The following is a 19,269-nucleotide window of genomic DNA, read 5'->3' as shown; positions in this document are numbered from 1 at the left end:
GTAGTGAACAAGCTGAGTCAAACCAGGAGTGTACGAGGTACCAAACGCAGAGCAGGAGAGTAGTCAGCAAGCCGGGGTCAATATGAAGCAAGGACAATAGTACAAGAAGCTGCAGCAGGGCCAGGAAACCAAACGAGAAGAATCACAAGCAAAGGAGGAACAGGAAAGGCAGGTATAAATAGACAGAGGGCGGGAGCTAGCTCCGTCTGGCCAGGCTGTGATAGGTTCTCCCACTCCTAAGCCTGCCACCCTGAGTGGTGGAAGATGGAGTCAGTCTCACAGACATAGAAGCAGGTGCAGACTGATTATCTATGGGCGTTAACCCCGAAGCTGTGCCTGGCAGATCCTTTACAGTTCTGCTCAACAACGAAAACCTGTAACTGCTGGATTTGTCACATGAAGGACACCAATGGCGCCTGATGGAACCTATTGACTTTCATTACATTTTGTCATGCTGTCCGTCGTTTTGCCAGACAAAATGTTGGAAACTTGTAGATTGAAAAACCTTTGGATCTGTTAGCGGATCCGTTTGAACAGGGTGCTCAAATGTGATGTGAAAGGGCCCTAATCTTGTTTATTAAGAAGGGGTTTTGTCCCCCTAAAATGAGGAACAATTGACAACTACATCATGTGTGCACAGAATGGGGCCCCATAGCAAAACTGAGAATGGCCCCACTTACTACTGAGAACTCAACCACATGAACTACACCTTTATTAATGTTAATGTCTATTTGGTTTTTATAACCAAAATTCTGCTTTGATCAATTTCAGAATATATTTGTATAGCGGAGCTCTGTTTTTTACTTGATCAGGGCAAGCACTTACTTTTTTTTTGATCATAACAAAGTATCTTTACATTTACATTGTGCTTAGACAAAGTTGCAATAATGAATAAACATCTGAACATACAGGGAAAACTTTTGGTTTTACTTAGTGCTTCATATTCAAACATAGTGATCGTGGATGGTTTATAATGTTACAAAATTAGCTGCTCAGCTTTGATAAACTCGATGGAGGCGAGGTTTTCTGGCATTGAGAAGTCTCAATTTGTGCAAAAACTCAGTATTGATGGACTGTAAAAGTTGTGACTTTTTTAAGCCGTCCTTTTTAAAATAAAAAAATGTGGGCGGGGCTTAGTGGGAGGGGACGTGGTTACCCACGGTCCAAAAAATGTAGTATCATTTATGAAAGAAACTGGCGTAATTTACAACAGAAATATACTACTGCTCCTAGATGCCATAGACTTAGAGGCATGCACCTTTTAATAAATTAGGCACATTTTACTCCAGTGCTTTCTGTATTAGGACTGGTGCATGAAACGCCAGTCTTAATAAATTTTCTCCAATATTCTTGACAATAAATAATGAAAATGTAAAAATACAATACAATTCAATGTCTCATGAATGGATATCAGCCTAAGGCTGGGTTCACACGACCTATTTTCAGACGTAAATGAGGCATATTATGCCTCGTTTTACGTCTGAAAATAGGGCTACAGTACATCGGCAAACATCTGCCCATTCATCTGAATGGGTTTGCCGACGTACTGTGCAGACAACCTGTCATTTACGCGTCGTCGTTTGACAGCTGTCAAACGACGACGCGTAAAAATACAGCCTCGTCAAAAGAAGTGCAGGACACTTCTTTCAGACTTAATTTGAGCCGTTCTTCATTGAACTCAATGAAGAGCAGCTCAAAATTTACGGCTGTCAGAGAAGCCTCGCAAAATGCGAGGAGGAGCAATTATGGCTGAAACGAGGCAGCTGTTTTCTCCTGAAAACAGTCTGTCATTTCAGCCGTAAAAGCCTGCTATTGTGTGCACATACCCTTTAAGGAACACTCCAGGCAAAATCCATACACTGTATTATCCCTAGTGCAGTGGTAAGAGGGGCGGTGCATGACTTTTATCTTTGGTGTTCTTTGAATCCCTGTGTCATGCACCACCCCCTCAGGCCTTACTCTAAGCACAACACAGTGTATCAGTTTTGTTGGGAGTGTTCTTTTAACATTACAGGCTATCGCAAAACTCAGGGAGGGATTCTGCATGTTACACGTTGTCGCCTGCCGTGTGCAGGAGCTTTTTATTTCCACTTCTCCTCCCCTTCATCTGCTGATTCGGCAGGACAGCACATGCATAGCTTCTGTATGTACAGGGAAATGACACCTGTAAGTAAATCAACCAGTTGATCAATTTAAAGGAAAGATTATGTATTAAACTTTGTTCACGTGTTATTTTTCCCACACTTTTTGCATTTTTAAAAAAAAATAAATAAATAAAATGTAATTGTAGGCTGGAAAAACTGAGGAATGGCACAAATTTAACTTCTAAGAAAAAAATGCTCCATAATTGTTATTTACTAAAACAGACATGTAAAAAACAAAACAAAATGGGAACAGATGCAAAATGGTGTAAAGACACAAATGTCAAATAACCATTTGTAGAATATTTTGCTCATTTAGAAGACAAATAGAAGGTTTAAAAGCTATGTAAACCCTTCACACTGGAATCTGTTTTTAATGTTTATTTGATTCCTAAATGCAAAAGCAACTTTCTAAATAGACGTCATAGCAGGAATCAGGTGGTTACAAGATTGCTTCACTACCATCACGGGCATAGTTATAAAGGGTACATTGGTATCAGTCAAACTCAAGCCCTGTAGCCAGAGGGCCCCTATGCCACATAAGACACCCGTATTGTAAATGGCACTTGGTAGATAAGGGCACTGTTACAAATTTTTCATTGGGGCCAGAGGCGTAGCTGGCAGGGTGGGCGGTGGCCCCGGGCCCACTAAGATGGCGGGGCCCTGGGCTGGTTCCCCAGCAGTGGCATGTCCCCACGACGCAGATACAGTTGAATCCAATGCTGGAGCAGGGAGCTGTCAGCTCCTTGCTCCAGCATTCACTATGTAATTCCAGCTGTGAGCGGCTCGATGTAGACAGGCGTGATGTAGTGACGTCATCGTGCCGGTCTGCGGAGAGACAAAGTAGGGAAATATACTGTATGGGGGCAGGTTTTCGGGCATTATACTGTGTAGGGGCAGTGGTGGGGTTATAATACTGTATGGGGCAGCTATGGTGGCATTATATTGTATGAGGGCAGCTATAAGGTCTTTATACTGTAGCAGTTATGGGGGCAGCTATAGGGCATTATACTATATGGGGGTAACTATGGGAACATTATACTGTGTGGGAGGCACTATGGGGGCATTATACTATGTGGAAGGCACTATGGGGGCATTATATGGTGTGGGAGGCATTATAATGTGTAGGAGGCACTATGGTGGCATGATACTGTGTAGGAACAGCTATAGGGGCATTATACTGTGTGGCGGCACGTATGGGGGCATTTTATTGTGTGTGGGCAGTTTTAGAGGCATATGTGGGGACTGTGTGGGGATGCACTATAGGGGCATTATACGGTGTGGTGCAGATATAAGGGCATTATACTGTGTGTGTGGGGGCACTAAGCGGTCATTATACTATGTGGGGGGCACTAAGGGGCAATCATACTGTGTGGTGGCAGCTATATGGGCATTTTACGGTGTGAGGGCCACTAAGGGGTCATAATACTGTGTGGGGGGTACACTGGGTTGGGGCCCACTCAGATGTATTCCCCCCCTCTAAAGCCCTAACTACGCCTCTGATTGGGGCACAAGGATGTCAAGTTATACCACTGGCTACCCTCTGAGAAAAGTTCAGAAGGTGGGATAAACTATTTTTTTTATTTATTTTCCATTATATCATTTAAATATTGGCTTCATCATATATTCTTCATCATAAGTCTGAATCAACTTCATAAAGAATATAAAGAAAACTTTTGTAGCATTGTAACATAACAATGCAAATAAATGGGCGTTCAAGTATAGCATAGCTTTAAATTCATAATATATTTTTATGTGGGTTAAAGAGGCTCTGTCACCAGATTTTGCAACCCCTATCTGCTATTGCAGCAGATAGGCGCTGCAATGTAGATTACAGTAACGTTTTTATTTTTAAAAAACGAGCATTTTTGGCCAAGTTATGACCATTTTTGTAATTATGCAAATGAGGCTTGCAAAAGTCCAAGTGGGTGTGTTTAAAAGTAAAAGTCCAAGTGGGCGTGTATTAGGTGCGTACATCGGGGCGTTTTTAATACTTTTACTAGCTGGGCGCTGTGAAGAGAAGTAACATCCTCTTCTCTTCAGAACGCCCAGCTTCTGACAGTGCAGATCTGTGACGTCACTCACAGGTCCTGCATCGTGACGGCCACATCGGCAGCAGAGGCTACAGTTGATTCTGCAGCAGCATCAGCGTTTGCAGGTAAGATCGACTTACCTGCAAACGCTGTTGCTGCTGCAGAATCAACTGTAGCCTCTGGTGCCGATGTGGCCGTCACGATGCAGGACCTGTGAGTGACGTCACAGATCTGCACTGTCACAAGCTGGGCGTTCTGAAGAGAAGAGGATGTTACTTTTCATCAGAGCGCCCAGCTAGTGAAAGTATTAAAAACGCCCCGATGTACGCACATAATACACACCCACTTGGACTTTTACTTTTAAACACACCCACTTGGACTTTTGCAAGCCTCATTTGCATAACTACAAAAATGGTCATAACTTGGCCAAAAATGCTCGTTTTTTTAAAATAAAAACGTTACTGTAATCTACATTGCAGCGCCTATCTGCTGCAATAGCAGATAGGGGTTGCAAAATCTGGTGACAGAGCCTCTTTAAAGCTCTATTTTTCTGATACAAAGTTTCAAATTCCCTGTAAAGCCAAAGCATTAGATTAAGAGGCCTGCAGCTGGCACTAGTGGTTGCTTGCAGCATATGAATTAAATATTGCCTTTAATCGGAACCCCATGCAATACGATCCTACGCTTGCTTGCTTGCTGGCTGTTGGCAAACTAAATTTTAGCATTAAATCTATGTCTGTGTAAAGGATCTGCCAGGCACAGCTTCGGGGTTAACTCCCATAATTAATCAGTCAGCACCTGAATCTACATCCCTGAGACTGACTCCAGCTTCCACCACTCAGGCTGGCAGGCTTAGGAGTGGGAGAGCCTATCGCAACCTGGCCAGACTCAGCTAGCTCCCGCCCTCGGTCTATTTAAGCCTGCCCTTCCTGTCCCTCGGTGCTTGTGATTCTTTTCGTGTGGTTTCCTGGCCCAGCTACAGCTCCTTCTATTTTGATCCTGCTCCATACAGACCCTGGCTTACTGACTACTCTTCTGCTCTTCGTTTGGTACCTCGCACAATCCTGGCTTGACTCGGCTCGTTCACCACTCTGGTTGCTCACGGTGTTGCCGTGGGCAACTGCCCCTTTCCCTTGCTTGTATTCCCTTGTATGTTTGTCGTGTTTGTCGTGCACTTACTGAGCGCAGGGACCGCCGCCCAGTTGTACTCCGTCGCCTAGGGCGGGTCGTTGCAAGTAGGCAGGGACAGAGTGGCGGGTAGACTAGGGCTCACTTGTCCGTTTCCCTACCCCCCGTCATTACATAATCACAAGCCCATACCTAGTCTACCCTGGTCCCTGACACCACTATGGACCCCAGGGAGACCCTGGCTCAGCAAATGCAGGGTCTCTCCCTACAGGTCCAGGCCCAGGCCCTGGCTCAGAGGGTCAACCAGCCTGATGCTACCTTGGTAGTTCCCCTCACCTCACCTCTTGAACCCCGCCTCAAGTTGCCCGACCGGTTCTCAGGGGACCGGAGGGCTTTTCTCTCCTTTCGGGAGAGTTGTAGGCTTTACTTTCGTTTAAAGCCTCATTCCTCAGGTTCTGAGAGCCAGCGGGTGGGTATAATTATGTCCCGGCTCCAGGAAGGGCCCCAAGAGTGGGCCTTCTCCTTGGCTCCTGACGCCCCTGAACTTTCCTCCGTTGATTGTTTCTTTTCTGCTCTCGGACTTATTTATGACGAGACTGACAGGACTGCCTTTGCCGAGAGTCAGCTGGTGACCTTACGTCAGGGTAAGAGACCTGTTGAGGAGTATTGTTCTGACTTTAGGAAGTGGTGCGTAGCTTCTCGGTGGAATGACCCTGCCTTAAGGTGCCAGTTTAGGTTGGGTCTGTCGAATGCCCTGAAAGACCTGCTAGTTAGCTATCCCTCTTCTGACTCCCTAGACCAGGTTATGGCTTTAGCGGTACTACTTGACCGACGTCTCAGGGAACGACAACGTGAACGTTTATGTGTTTTCTCCTCCGACTCCCCCATGATGCCTCCCGAAGTTCCGTTGCTTCGTTCCTCCCCAAAAGACTCAGAGATACCTATGCAACTCGGGGCCTCCGTGTCCCCCCCAACAACGTAGAGAATTCCGCAGGAAGAATGGTCTCTGCTTCTACTGTGGGGATGACAAGCATCAAGTGAACAACTGTCCTAAGCGTAAGAATGCAACCAGAGAACTTCCGCGCCTAAGTGATCATCGGGGAGGTCACTTGGGCGCACAGGTATTTCCCGTAAATAGGAAACGTACTAAGATCTTGCTTCCCTTTCAGGTCTCTTTTGGTGGTAGGTCTGCTACCGGCAGTGCCTTCGTGGATTCAGGGTCCTCTACTAATATCATGTCTGTGGAATTTGCTATATCTCTTGCTATGTCTCTGATTGATTTGCCTAAACCTGTCCCGGTAGTGGGAATCGACTCCACTCCTCTTGCTAATGGTTATTTTACACAGCATACCCCTGTTTTTGAACTCCTTGTTGGCTCCATGCATTTGGAGCAGTGCTCTGTACTGTTGATGCAGGGATTATCATACGATTCGGTTCTAGGCCTTCCCTGGTTGCAGTTGCATAATCCCACGTTTGACTGGAATACTGGGGAGCTAACCAAATGGGGTAATAAATGTTTTACGTCATGTTTTTCTGTTAATTCTATTTCTCCCCCTGAGGAGGCGAACACGCTACCCGAGTTTGTTCAGGACTTCGCTGATGTTTTCTCTAAGGAGGCCTCCGAAGTGTTACCTCCTCATAGAGAATACGATTGCGCTATCGAATTGGTACCAGGAGCTAAGCTTCCTAAGGGTAGGATATTTAATCTTTCTTGTCCCGAACGTGAAGCCATGAGAGAGTATATCCAGGAATGCCTGGCCAATGGTTACATTCGTCCCTCTACTTCTCCGGTAGGTGCTGGCTTCTTCTTCGTAGGGAAGAAGGATGGTGGTCTTAGGCCATGCATTGACTACCGTAGCCTGAATAAGGTCACGGTAAGGAACCAGTATCCCCTTCCTTTGATTCCTGATCTCTTCAATCAGGTTCAGGGGGCCCAATTGTTCTCTAAGTTGGATCTACGGGGGGCGTATAACCTTATCCGCATCAAAGAGGGGGAAGAGTGGAAGACTGCGTTTAACACGCCCGAAGGCCATTTCGAATACCTCGTCATGCCCTTTGGGTTGTGTAATGCCCCCGTGGTCTTCCAGAATTTCATAAATGAGATTTTGAGAAATTACCTGGGGATATTTCTTGTAGTGTACCTTGATGACATACTGGTGTTTTCCAAGGACTGGTCCTCCCACATTGAGCATGTCAGGAAGGTGCTCCAGGTCCTTCGGGAAAACAAACTGTTTGCGAAGACCGAAAAATGTGTGTTTGGGGTACAGGAAATACCATTTTTGGGTCAAATCCTCACTCCTCATGAATTCCGCATGGACCCCGCCAAGGTTCAGGCTGTGGCGGAATGGGTCCAACCTGCCTCCCTGAAGGCGTTACAGTGTTTTTTGGGGTTCGCTAATTATTACAGGAGATTTATTGCTAACTTCTCGGTCATCGCTAAGCCTCTTACGGACCTCACTCGCAAAGGAGCTGATCTCCTCCACTGGCCTCCTGAGGCTGTCCAGGCTTTTGAGGTCCTTAAGAGGTGCTTTATCTCGGCCCCGGTGCTGGTTCAGCCCAACCAAATGGAGCCATTTATCGTGGAAGTTGACGCATCTGAGGTGGGAGTGGGGGCTGTCTTGTCCCAGGGTACCAGGTCCCTCACCCATCTCCGCCCCTGTGCCTACTTCTCCAGGAAGATTTCGCCAACTGAGAGTAACTATGATATTGGCAACCGCGAACTCTTAGCCATTAAATGGGCATTTGAAGAGTGGCGCCACTTCCTCGAGGGGGCTAGGCACCAGGTAACGGTCCTTACCGACCACAAGAATCTGGTTTTCCTAGAATCTGCCCGGAGGCTAAACCCGAGACAAGCTCGATGGGCGTTATTTTTTACCAGATTAAATTTTTTGGTTACCTATAGGGCTGGGTCTAAAAATATTAAGGCTGATGCACTGTCGCGTAGCTTCATGGCCAGCCCTCCTTCGGAGGAAGATCCTGCTTGTATTTTGCCTCCAGGTATAATCATTTCCTCGATCGATTCTGATTTAGTCTCTGATATTGCTGCTGATCAAGGTGCAGCTCCCGGGAACCTTCCTGAGAACAAGCTGTTTGTTCCCCTGCAATTCCGGCTAAGGGTACTTAGGGAAAATCATGACTCCGCACTATCTGGTCATCCAGGCATCCTGGGTACCAAACACCTCATTACTAGAAACTATTGGTGGCCTGGGTTGCCTAAAGACGTTAAGGCCTACGTCGCCGCTTGTGAGGTTTGTGCTAGGTCCAAGACTCCCAGGTCCCGACCAGCAGGCTTACTGCGTTCGTTGCCCATTCCCCAGAGACCTTGGACACATATCTCCATGGATTTTATCACCGATTTGCCTCCATCCCAAGGCAAGTCGGTGGTGTGGGTGGTAGTAGACCGCTTCAGTAAGATGTGCCACTTTGTGCCCCTCAAGAAACTACCCAACGCCAAGACGTTGGCTACCTGGTTTGTCAAACACATCCTGCGTCTCCATGGGGTCCCTGTCAATATTGTTTCGGACAGAGGGGTACAATTTGTTTCATTGTTTTGGAGAGCCTTCTGTATGAAGTTGGAGATTGATCTGTCCTTCTCCTCTGCCTTCCATCCTGAAACCAATGGCCAAACTGAGAGGACTAATCAATCTCTAGAACAATATTTAAGGTGTTTTGTCTCTGACTGTCAATATGATTGGGTCTCATTCATTCCCCTCGCCGAATTTTCCCTTAATAACCGGGTCAGTAACTCGTCAGGGGTCTCCCCCTTTTTCTGTAATTTTGGGTTTAATCCACGGTTCTCCTCCGTTTCACCTGGTAGTTCCAACAATCCCGAGGTAGAGGTCGTTCATCGGGAACTGTGCACAGTCTGGGCCCAGGTTCAGAAGAACCTAGAGGCGTCCCAGAGTGTACAAAAACTCAGGCTGATAGAAAACGTTCTGCTAACCCCCTGTTTATGGTCGGGGATCTGGTGTGGTTGCCGTCTAGGAACTTGTGCCTTAAGGTCCCGTCCAAGAAGTTTGCTCCCCGGTTTATTGGGCCGTATAAGGTCATTGGGGTCCTCAATCCTGTCTCCTTCCGGCTGGAGTTACCCCCGTCTTTTCGTATACACAACGTGTTTCATGCCTCCCTCCTTAAACGCTGCTCCCCGTCCTTGGCTCCCTCGAGGAGACCTCCTGCTCCCGTCCTCACCCCTGAGGGGGTGGAATTCGAGGTGGCCAAGATTGTGGACAGCAAGATGGTCCAAGGCTCCCTCCAGTACCTGGTCCATTGGAGAGGATACGGGCCCGAGGAGAGGACTTGGGTACCCGCCCGGGATGTTCACGCTGGGGTATTGGTCAGGAGGTTCCGCCTGCGTTTCCCCAGTAAGCCAGGTCCACTTAGAAAGGGTCCGGGGGCCCCTTATAAAAGGGGGGGTACTGTAAAGGATCTGCCAGGCACAGCTTCGGGGTTAACTCCCATAATTAATCAGTCAGCACCTGAATCTACATCCCTGAGACTGACTCCAGCTTCCACCACTCAGGCTGGCAGGCTTAGGAGTGGGAGAGCCTATCGCAACCTGGCCAGACTCAGCTAGCTCCCGCCCTCGGTCTATTTAAGCCTGCCCTTCCTGTCCCTCAGTGCTTGTGATTCTTTTTGTGTGGTTTCCTGGCCCAGCTACAGCTCCTTTTATTTTGATCCTGCTCCATACAGACCCTGGCTTACTGACTACTCTTCTGCTCTTCGTTTGGTACCTCGCACACTCCTGGCTTGACTCGGCTCGTTCACCACTCTGGTTGCTCACGGTGTTGCCGTGGGCAACTGCCCCTTTCCCTTGCTTGTATTCCCTTGTATGTTTGTCGTGTACTTACTGAGCGCAGGGACCGCTGCCCAGTTGTACCCCGTCGCCTAGGGCGGGTCGTTGCAAGTAGGCAGGGACAGAGTGGCGGGTAGACTAGGGCTCACTTGTCCGTTTCCCTACCCCCCGTCATTACAGTCTGTTTGAAGGAAATTAATGGATTTGGAACTCTGTAGCATAAAAATGTAGCTCCCAGGGATCAGTGCTCTGTTTTTTTTATACAGAGCTCAAAGTCCTATGCTTCCATTATTACAACCAGAGTTAAAGGTTTATTCCCAACTTAGACATTTATGGCATAACTACAGGATATGTCATAAATGTCTGATAGATGCGTTTCCCAACTCTGGGACCCCATTTATATCGAGAACGGGTCTCTCCATTCTATTCTATCGGATTTACGGAAACAACCGAGTAGCGCTTGCTCAGCTGTTTCTGTAACTCCCATTGAAAAGAATGAGAGAGCTGTGCGCATGCCATGACCCTCTCTCCACTAGTCCCCATCTGGAAAGTGCAGCCAGCGGCTGCCGCACCAACTTACAATGGGTCGGGCGACCCTCGTACTCAATATAGGTGTGACCCACATCTATCAGATATTTATGACATATCCTGTGGATATGTCATAAATGTCTAAGTTGGAAATACCAAAATTGTGGCTACTTGCATCTGCCACTGGGGGGAGTTTACTGAAGACAAACTAATACAACTCCCATTTGACTTGATGGGGCAGATATACTAATACGGTTTAAGTTTTAGACATCGTGAACTTAGACAAGGCAGTCAGAAAATACGGCAAATACATCAAAGTGGTGCATGTATGACAAATCTGGCACATCTTGCCAGACATGCTAGATCTTTTTCTCTTCCTTATACCCCCTATTAGTTGACTATGTTAACACCACTTTTTTGCGCTAAAATTGTGGCGCATTATTGGTGCACAGTGTCACATTTTAAGCCATGCCCTCTCCGCTAGACCATGCCTCCTTTTCCAATAAGCCCCGTCCAATTGTTGAACGTGTTAAAAAAAGGGGACTTTGCTATATAATGGAAAGCACAGACTTGTATGATCAATACTTACCTAAGAATTTCTTTACAGATGCCGGTTGTTTTTCTCGAGGAAGATGAATACAGAGGTAGTATACAGGAGCCCCCGAAAGAACAACGGCCATTCCAACCAGTGAATCAATGGGATCACTGTATAGAGGAACCACTACCAGACAAACACTGCAGATGCAGTACACCACAGGGAAAAACAAGCTCAGCTAAAAAAATAGAAAACAGAATATGAATTTTGTATATGCTGTCCGCTTAAAGGGTATGTTCAACTTTGTATCTAAATAAAGAAACTTTGCACATTGTCTTGATCAAAAATGTCCTATTGTTTAGTGCACACCTCTCCTATGCTGACCTATGTCTCACCATTGTTAGAGACCGCAATTAAACATGTGTATAGTCTGATCTGACATTGATAGGTTACTTCCTTCCCCTGCATCTTGCTAACCTGTAGACTAGTATATCTACGGTAAGTAAGTTATAGCTCCACAATATAAAAATGACTATAAGAGAGACAAGTACCTTCACAGGTCGGGGCAGGTTCGGTCTTTTCACCCTTAAATAAATTTGACCAACCACTGACAGTCCAATAAATAACCAGTAAGTAAAGCTGAAATAATCAATTAGCTGAAACACGTCATCCACACAAAGGAACACAAGAGCCATTAACCCCTGGATAAGGCAAAAAGAATACATTTTAGCTGAGAAAATGAGTACGTTAAAAAAAAATTCATGATGCAGTCCAATGCAAATTTTATAGGGGTTAACTGGTTTGATTCATTTATTTTTGTTAAAATAGTCTCCCGGCAATAAACTGATCACAGGGTGTCCTGCTATTGGAACCCCCGAGGATCATCTTGTGGGGGAATCCCTCAGCAATAATACAATTCTCCTGAAGCCACTGCAGGGGAAATCAAGCATTACAAATTGGCAATTGAAATCAATGGACTGTCCATGTAATACATGGACACGCTGAGTCCTCCAGGCCTAGAGGCACTCTTTGCGGACACTCTTTGTTCTGGCTAATAGATGGGGGGTTCCAACTCTATGTACTCAGAATTCCCTAATAGGGTATTTAAAGATTGTGTTTTTAAATCCGCCGACCCCTTTAAGTGAGAGTCACCAATAAGGAAAAGCACCATCATAATAATTAGCGAGTCGGAAGCCATGAGAATTAAAATATAGTTTCTCATTGGCTGGAGAAAACAAATTGTGGTTCTAGATTGTTTGTAATTTTCTTCAACTTCTTATATAAAACATATAAAAGTATTTCTTACATTGAAGAGTAAAGCAGGGATAGGGGTACATCTATTGATGTGGATCATACACAAAAAATCAGGGAGTTGTCCTTCTCTGGAAGCTACAAAAAACAGTCTGAAATACATAAAAACATAACTATTAGTGGAATGGTGAGGAAGAGCTGCCAGTTTACATGCCAATCATAGCACTTCATTCCATTTAGATCAAACAACTTCATTGGTTGCTATTGACAACTCCTTATGAAGATGCAACATTTTAGTACTGACTGAATAATATAATGAGTTTGTTCTATGTTTTTTTTTTTTTTTTGGTAGTAGCTTACCTTGATGAGGAAATGACTACTGAGTTTAGTCCGCCGCAACATGACATGGCCACTGATAGGGGGATGAACCACTTTACAAATCCAAGAACTCTGTCAGCAAAAGTCTAAATAAATAAGTAAACACAATATTTAACTAATTATGTTTTTTGGTTCAAGGAATTTTACAATTCTATTTTTTTTATTATTCTTTTAGAAATTTTGGAATACGTTCTATATCTTTGAGCCAGACATTTAAAAAATATTACCTTTAAATATATTAAATTATTATTAGTATTATTCTTTCAGCCCCTTCTTGCCACAGCCATTTTTCAATTTCATTTTTTCCTCCCCACATTCCAAAAGCCATAACTTTTTAATTTTTCTGTCTGTATAGTCCTATGAGGGATTGATTTTTGCGGGACGAGTTGTAGTTTTTCGTATCATCATTTATTGTACCATATAATGTACTAGGAAATGGGGAAAAAATATTTGTGGGGTAAAAAATGAAAAAAAACAGTGATTCCTTCATAGTTTTTACGGAATTCACTGTACAATTAAAATGACATGTGACCCTTAGGGCTGAATCAGACGTGCGTGGCGTTTTTGCGCAGGCAAAACACGCGGCGTTTTGCCAACGCAAAAGCCACTTGCCTGCTCCGTTAGGCAGCATCATATGATGCGCGGCTGCATGCTTTTCGCGCAGCCGCCATCATTATGACACGCCATTTGGATGTTTGTAAACAGAAAAGCACGTGGTGCTTTTCTGTTTACATTCATCCTTTTGACAGCTGGTGCGCGAAACAGGCAGTTCGCACGGAAGTGCTTCCGTGCGACCTGCGTTTGACCTCAATGGGTGCGTGATGCGCGAAATACGCGGAGATATTGACCATGTCCCGCTTTTTGCGCAGCGGACAAACGCTGCGCAAAAAGCACGGACTGTCTGTACTGCCCCATAGACTTGTATTGGTCTGTGTGTGGCGCGTGAAAACCACGTGGCCCGCACGGACGCAATACACGTTCGTGTGAATCCCCCCTTATTCTGTGGATCAATACAATTATGCGGATACCAAATTTATATAGTTTATTCCTATATTTTACTACTTTTACAAGGAAAACACTGTGAAAAATAGAATTTATTTTGTGTTGCCATAACTTTTTTTATTCAGTCAATTATGTGGTATGAGGGCTTATTTTTTTGCAGGATAAGCTGCCGTTTTTAATGCTACCATTTTTGGGGTACATGCAAGGTTTTAATCACTATTTATTCAATTTTTTGTGGGTGATGAGGTGACCAAAAAATAGCGATTATGGCGTTTAAATTTTTTTTTTACGGCGCACACTGTGCAGGTTAAATAATGATATATTGTAATAGTTCAGACTTTTACGGATGCGGTGATAAAAATTATGTTTATTTTTTTACAATGCTTTAGGAGGAAAAATTGTGCATAAAAAAAAACACTTTATTCAACTGATTTTTACTTTTTTTATTAGTCCCCCTAGGGGGCTTCAACCAGCGATCGTTTGATCGCTTGCACTATATACTACAATACTAATGTAACAGGCTTCTATTAGGCCCCCACACTGCCATAGCAACCATTGTCTCCCCGTGATTGCATTGACGGGGGCGCGATGAGCTGTTAGAGGTGGTCGCCCTCCTCTTTCTAATGATTTAGATGCTGCGGTTGCTATTGATTGTGGCATTTAACAGGTTAAACCAGCGGGATCGCACTCAATCCCGCTTGTTACTGTGAAATCTGGGCTGTAACATACAGTCAACACCCGCAATGTATGGAGCGGGCTCAGCCTGTGAGTCCGCTCCATACTTCCCCTACTCGGCTACGATGTATCCATATGTCAAATGTCGGGAAGGGGTTAAAAAGTAGTTAAAAGTCTTAGCAGCAAACCCCTGTATAAACATTTTTAAAACAATTCATTGTTGGCTGAAAACATAAAAATTCTGCTCATCTATGGCTAGCAGTACATTGAATAAAGGAGATTTGAGCTCTTTAGCACAATGGACCTCAGGCTACTGTTAGGGCTTGTCCACACGTAACGGAATTGCTGCTGAAAATTTCTGCAGCAATTCCATAGAAACTAGCAGAAATTCCACTAAGGAAAAACCGCACCATTTCCTGTGGGTTTTACTGCAGAAAATGGTGCGGAATTTGCTGCGCTTTTCTCAATGCTGGGAGATGGTGACAACTCCTCTGAAAAACGCTGCAATTCAGTGCAGTTTCCGCAGCAGGAATTAACATGCTGCGGTATGAAAAATACGCACCGCAGGTGAAATTCTGCAAGGAAATTTTACGCAGCGTGTGGATGAGATTTGTTGAATCTCACCCACTTTGCTACTACTGTGTATATTCCGTCTGCAATTCCGCTACGTGTGGACAAACCCTTAGAGATGATTCTCCTATTATCTACTACTAACAGCAATAAGGGCTTTGAGTATTTGCTTTTTTAAGTTTTAAATGGTTTTCAGAGACAATTGCTAAAATAATAATTAATATTTTATGTATTTGCCATGATTAAGAGCACAGCCAGTGCTCGAAACGCGTAGGCTTCATTTCTTGCCATTTCAACCACCTCGTTATTCTCCTGGTGTTATCCGTCATTCTGTCGGATCTCTTTGTATGTTGGTGTATTATCTTCAATAAAGTGGAAACGGAGTTTCCCCCACTTATACCACACATCGCTGGACCTTTCTCTTTTTTGCCATTGTTTCTTGCCGTGAGCCGTCGCGGTTGATCCGGGCGATATCGAGCACAGGAGTGTGAAGCTGGTGAGCTGGAGGCTTCCTCCCATCCCTTTTTCCCTGTTACAATTACCACATTTTATGTATATGTCAGGAGTGTTGAGGTGTATAGTGTTAGGCCTTATTCACAGGAACGTGTGCGCGAGCAAAAAACGCTACATTTTTTGCGCATTGCAGTTCTGCGTGTCATCAGTATGTTCTGCGTGGCTGCGTGATTTTCTCGCATATGCCATGCTTATGACACGCGGTTTTGACGTTTAGAAAAATAAATGAAGGAAGTGCTTTTATTTTTTCCTTCATTTCTTTATCTACTGTTGCGCAAATCACGCGCGTCACACGGAAGTGCTTCCGTGTGCCGTGCGCGATTTTCACGCACCCATTGACTTCAATGGGTGCGTGATGTGCGAAAAACGGCCAAGTATAGGACATTTCGTGAGTTTTACGCAGCGGACATACGCTGCGTAAAAATCACGGACTGTCTGAACGGCCCCATTCACTAACATAGGTCCGTGCAATGTAATACACGTTCGTGTGAATGAGGCCTTAGAACTAGGACGTTTGGTTTACATCTGAATCTTACCACAGCTACTGCACTGCTGTCCATGATGGTATTCAGATCCAACTCCGTGTAATATGCAATGTTTGTCATGACATAGATAATTGTCACCAGTGGCATAGATATCATCATAGATAATGGCAAGTTTCTGACGGAAAAAAAATTATGTGAATTGTAATGCACCAGATAACACTGCAATATTCATGCATTGAACAATAGAAACACAAAGGACAATTGCTTGAAAAATGACTGCACATGGCTTTTTTATGTAGAAGTAGTGTGGTTGATCCCCTTCCCATCACTAGTGGCCACCAATTATTTCAGTGTCGGTTGCAATCTACACCAATCACACCTGGACAAATATATCTTTGGAGGCAAGAAAAGACAACAGCAGCATTTTAAGGGATTGGTTCTGAGATACAATCATGACATCATTATCAGAATAGCTTTTGTTCTGGTGCCCAAAAACATACATTTACACCTTGCCGTGGTCCACAGGATCCATTATTCACACTTTTATCCGTCATGGTAAAGGCAGTTTCTTAGTTACTACCTTTTTTCTCTAAGGGTATGTTCACACGGGCTATTTTCAGCAGTTTTTCGGGCCGTAAACGCCCCGAAAAACGGATAAAAATGCGGGGGCTGAACTGAAAGCCTCCAAACATCTGCCCATTGATTTCAATGGGAAAAATGGCGTTCCAATCCCACGGGGCATTTTTTACGTCCTGTAAAAAGAAGTGCATGTCACTTCTTGAGCCGTTTTTCATTGACTCAATAAAAAAACAGCTCCAAAAACGGCCGTAAAAAACTGCAGAAAACGCTAGTTGCATAAAAATGGCTGAAAATCAGGGTCTGGTTTCCCTTGAAAACCGCTCCGTATTTACAGCTGTTTTTTGTCAAGCGTGTGAACATAGCCTAATATTCCAAGCAAAAAACAGCGTGTAAAAAAACGCCCCAAAAAAGAAGTGCATGTCATTGTGTCAATAGAAAAACAGCTCCAACAACGGCTCTAAAAAACGCATCAAAAAACGTTTCATGCTCTAGTGGGTTCACACAGAGTTTTTTGCAGGAGGAAAATCTGCCTCAAAATTCCGTTTGGAATTTTGAGGCAGATTTTCCTCTGCTTGCATGCTGATTTTCGCAGCGTTTTTCGCCCACGGTCATTGAGCGTCACAGGAATAAAACGCTGTGAAATAAGCTTTCTCTACCTCCCATTGATGTTAATGGGAGGTCGGAGGCGTAAATGCCCGAAGATAGGGCATGTCCCTTCTTTTTCCCCCGAGCCGGTTTTTACGCTCGTGGGAAAACAACGCCTCCGCCTTCCATTGAAATCAATGGGAGGCATTTTCGGCCGTTTTTTGGCGCGTTATGCGGTTTCCGCGTCAAAAAACTCCCCCTAAAAATGGCTGAAAATCAGAGGCTGTTTTCTCTTGAAAACAGCTCCGTATTTTACAGCCGTTTTTATTTTAGCGTGTGAACATAGCCTAAGGGTATGTTCACACGCACAATTAGGGTAAAGCCACACGGAGCGGCCCTGACACGGTCGCAACACGGCCAACAACCGCGCTGTCACTAAGTTTGGCGCAGCTGTCAAATACCTTGATAAGGGGTATTCCGGTTACATGCTCATGCGCACTGCCGCTCCATTCATTCTCTATGGGAGCGCCGGAGATAGCAGTGTTCGGATTTTTCCAGCGCTGCCATAGAGAATGAATAGGGGGCAACTTGTTGTATCTTGCAAAATCATGCGGCCATAAAGTGTGTATTAATTCATGGCTGCACGATTTTGCAGATAAAGGCACGGTTTACCCGCATTAGCGTGTGGCAACTAACAGGCTATTTACAGCCGCACCGAACACGGTGCTGCCGCGGTTGTTTACTGCATTGCAACCGTGTCAGGGCCGCTCTGTGTGACCTTACCCTCAAAAATGGAAAGGGAAAACATCCTCTGATTTCAAGGCATTTTTGAAGCTGAATATTAAGCTTCTTTGAATTTGAAGCTTCTTGTGAGGCGTTTTTTGAGGCTTCTTTTGGGGCGTTTTTCATAGTGTTCAATGGAAAATCAGCTCCAAAAAACGCTTCAAGAGGTAACATGCTACTTCTTTTTACGGAGTGTCTTTTTACACACTGGTTTTTAAGGGTATGTTCACACGACCTATTTTCAGCCGTTTTTCGGGCCGTAAACGCCCCGAAAACGGCAAACAATGCGGGGCTGAACGTCTAAAAACATCTACCCATTGATTTCAAGAGGAAAATGTGGTTCCGCTCCCACGGGGCGTTTTTTAAACGGCCGTTTTTAAAAACGCCTCGTAAAAAGAAGTGCGTGCCACTTCTTGAGTGCTGTAAAATGTTGTGGTAGATGGCTGCGTTGACTCTGGACTTGATATAACAGATGCCTCTCCACTCTTCCTCCAGACTGTGGGACCTTGATTTCCAAATGAAATGCAAAATTTACTTTCATCTGAAAACAGGACTTTGGACACTGAGAAACAGTGTTGGTCCACCGTGTTATATCAAGTCCAGAGTCAGCGCAGCCGTCTAGCAGGACATTTTCTAGCACTTCGTGCTTCCCTCTGCTGACAAGCTTTATGGAGATGCTGATTTCATTTTCCAGCAGGACTTGGCAGCTGCCCACACTACCAAAACTACCAATACCTGGTTTAATAACCACAGTATCACTGCGCTTGATTGGCCAGAAAACTCACCTGACCTAAACCCCATAGAGAATCTATAGGGTATTTTCAGGAGGAAGATGAGACGCCAGACCCAACAATGCAGACAAGCTGAAGGCCACTATCAAAGCAACCTGGGCTTCCATAACACCTCAGCAGTGCCACAGGCTGATCGCCTCCATGCCACGCCGCATTGATGCAGTAATTCGTGCATAAGGAGCCCCGACCAAGTATGGAGGGCATATACTGTACATACTTTTCAGTAGGCCAACATTTCGGTATTAAAAATCATTTTTGAAATTGGGCTTATATAATATATTATAATTTTCTGAGAGACTAAATTTTGGGTTTTCATTAACTGTTAGCCATAATCATCAATATTAACCCCTTCCCGACATTTGACGTATCCAGCCAAGAAATAGATTTGCATAGGTGGGAGCAGCGGGACTCCCCATTGCAGTTCCACATTGCTGATGAAAGATCTTATCTTCAAATATAAATATATTTTTTTCAAGAACAAACTGTAATAACTGCAAAAC

General features: G+C 44.7%; 2 protein-coding genes across 5 annotated transcripts in view; one reads left to right on the top strand and one right to left on the bottom strand.

Annotated features, from left to right (window-relative positions):
* The window catches only part of CARMIL1 (capping protein regulator and myosin 1 linker 1), a 489,111-nt gene that overhangs the window by 110,469 nt on the left and 359,373 nt on the right, over nucleotides 1-19,269 (top strand). The window lies entirely within an intron of this gene.
* Nucleotides 907-19,269, bottom strand: part of LOC142651614 (Y+L amino acid transporter 2-like) — a 54,182-nt gene continuing 35,819 nt past the window's right edge. The window contains exons 4-9 of the mRNA XM_075826558.1: nucleotides 16,083-16,206; nucleotides 12,769-12,872; nucleotides 12,464-12,560; nucleotides 11,709-11,858; nucleotides 11,212-11,395; nucleotides 907-2,164 (exon numbers count right to left, since the gene is read on the bottom strand). Coding sequence (XP_075682673.1) covers nucleotides 2,082-2,164; nucleotides 11,212-11,395; nucleotides 11,709-11,858; nucleotides 12,464-12,560; nucleotides 12,769-12,872; nucleotides 16,083-16,206 — 742 coding nt within the window. The 3' untranslated portion in view covers nucleotides 907-2,081. The remainder of the gene's footprint in view (nucleotides 2,165-11,211; nucleotides 11,396-11,708; nucleotides 11,859-12,463; nucleotides 12,561-12,768; nucleotides 12,873-16,082; nucleotides 16,207-19,269) is intronic.

This window comes from Rhinoderma darwinii, chromosome 5 (genome assembly GCF_050947455.1).
Source record: "Rhinoderma darwinii isolate aRhiDar2 chromosome 5, aRhiDar2.hap1, whole genome shotgun sequence".
NCBI lineage: Eukaryota > Metazoa > Chordata > Amphibia > Anura > Rhinodermatidae > Rhinoderma > Rhinoderma darwinii.
Note: the sequence above shows the minus strand (reverse complement) of the source record. Positions and strands in the feature narration are given on the sequence as shown.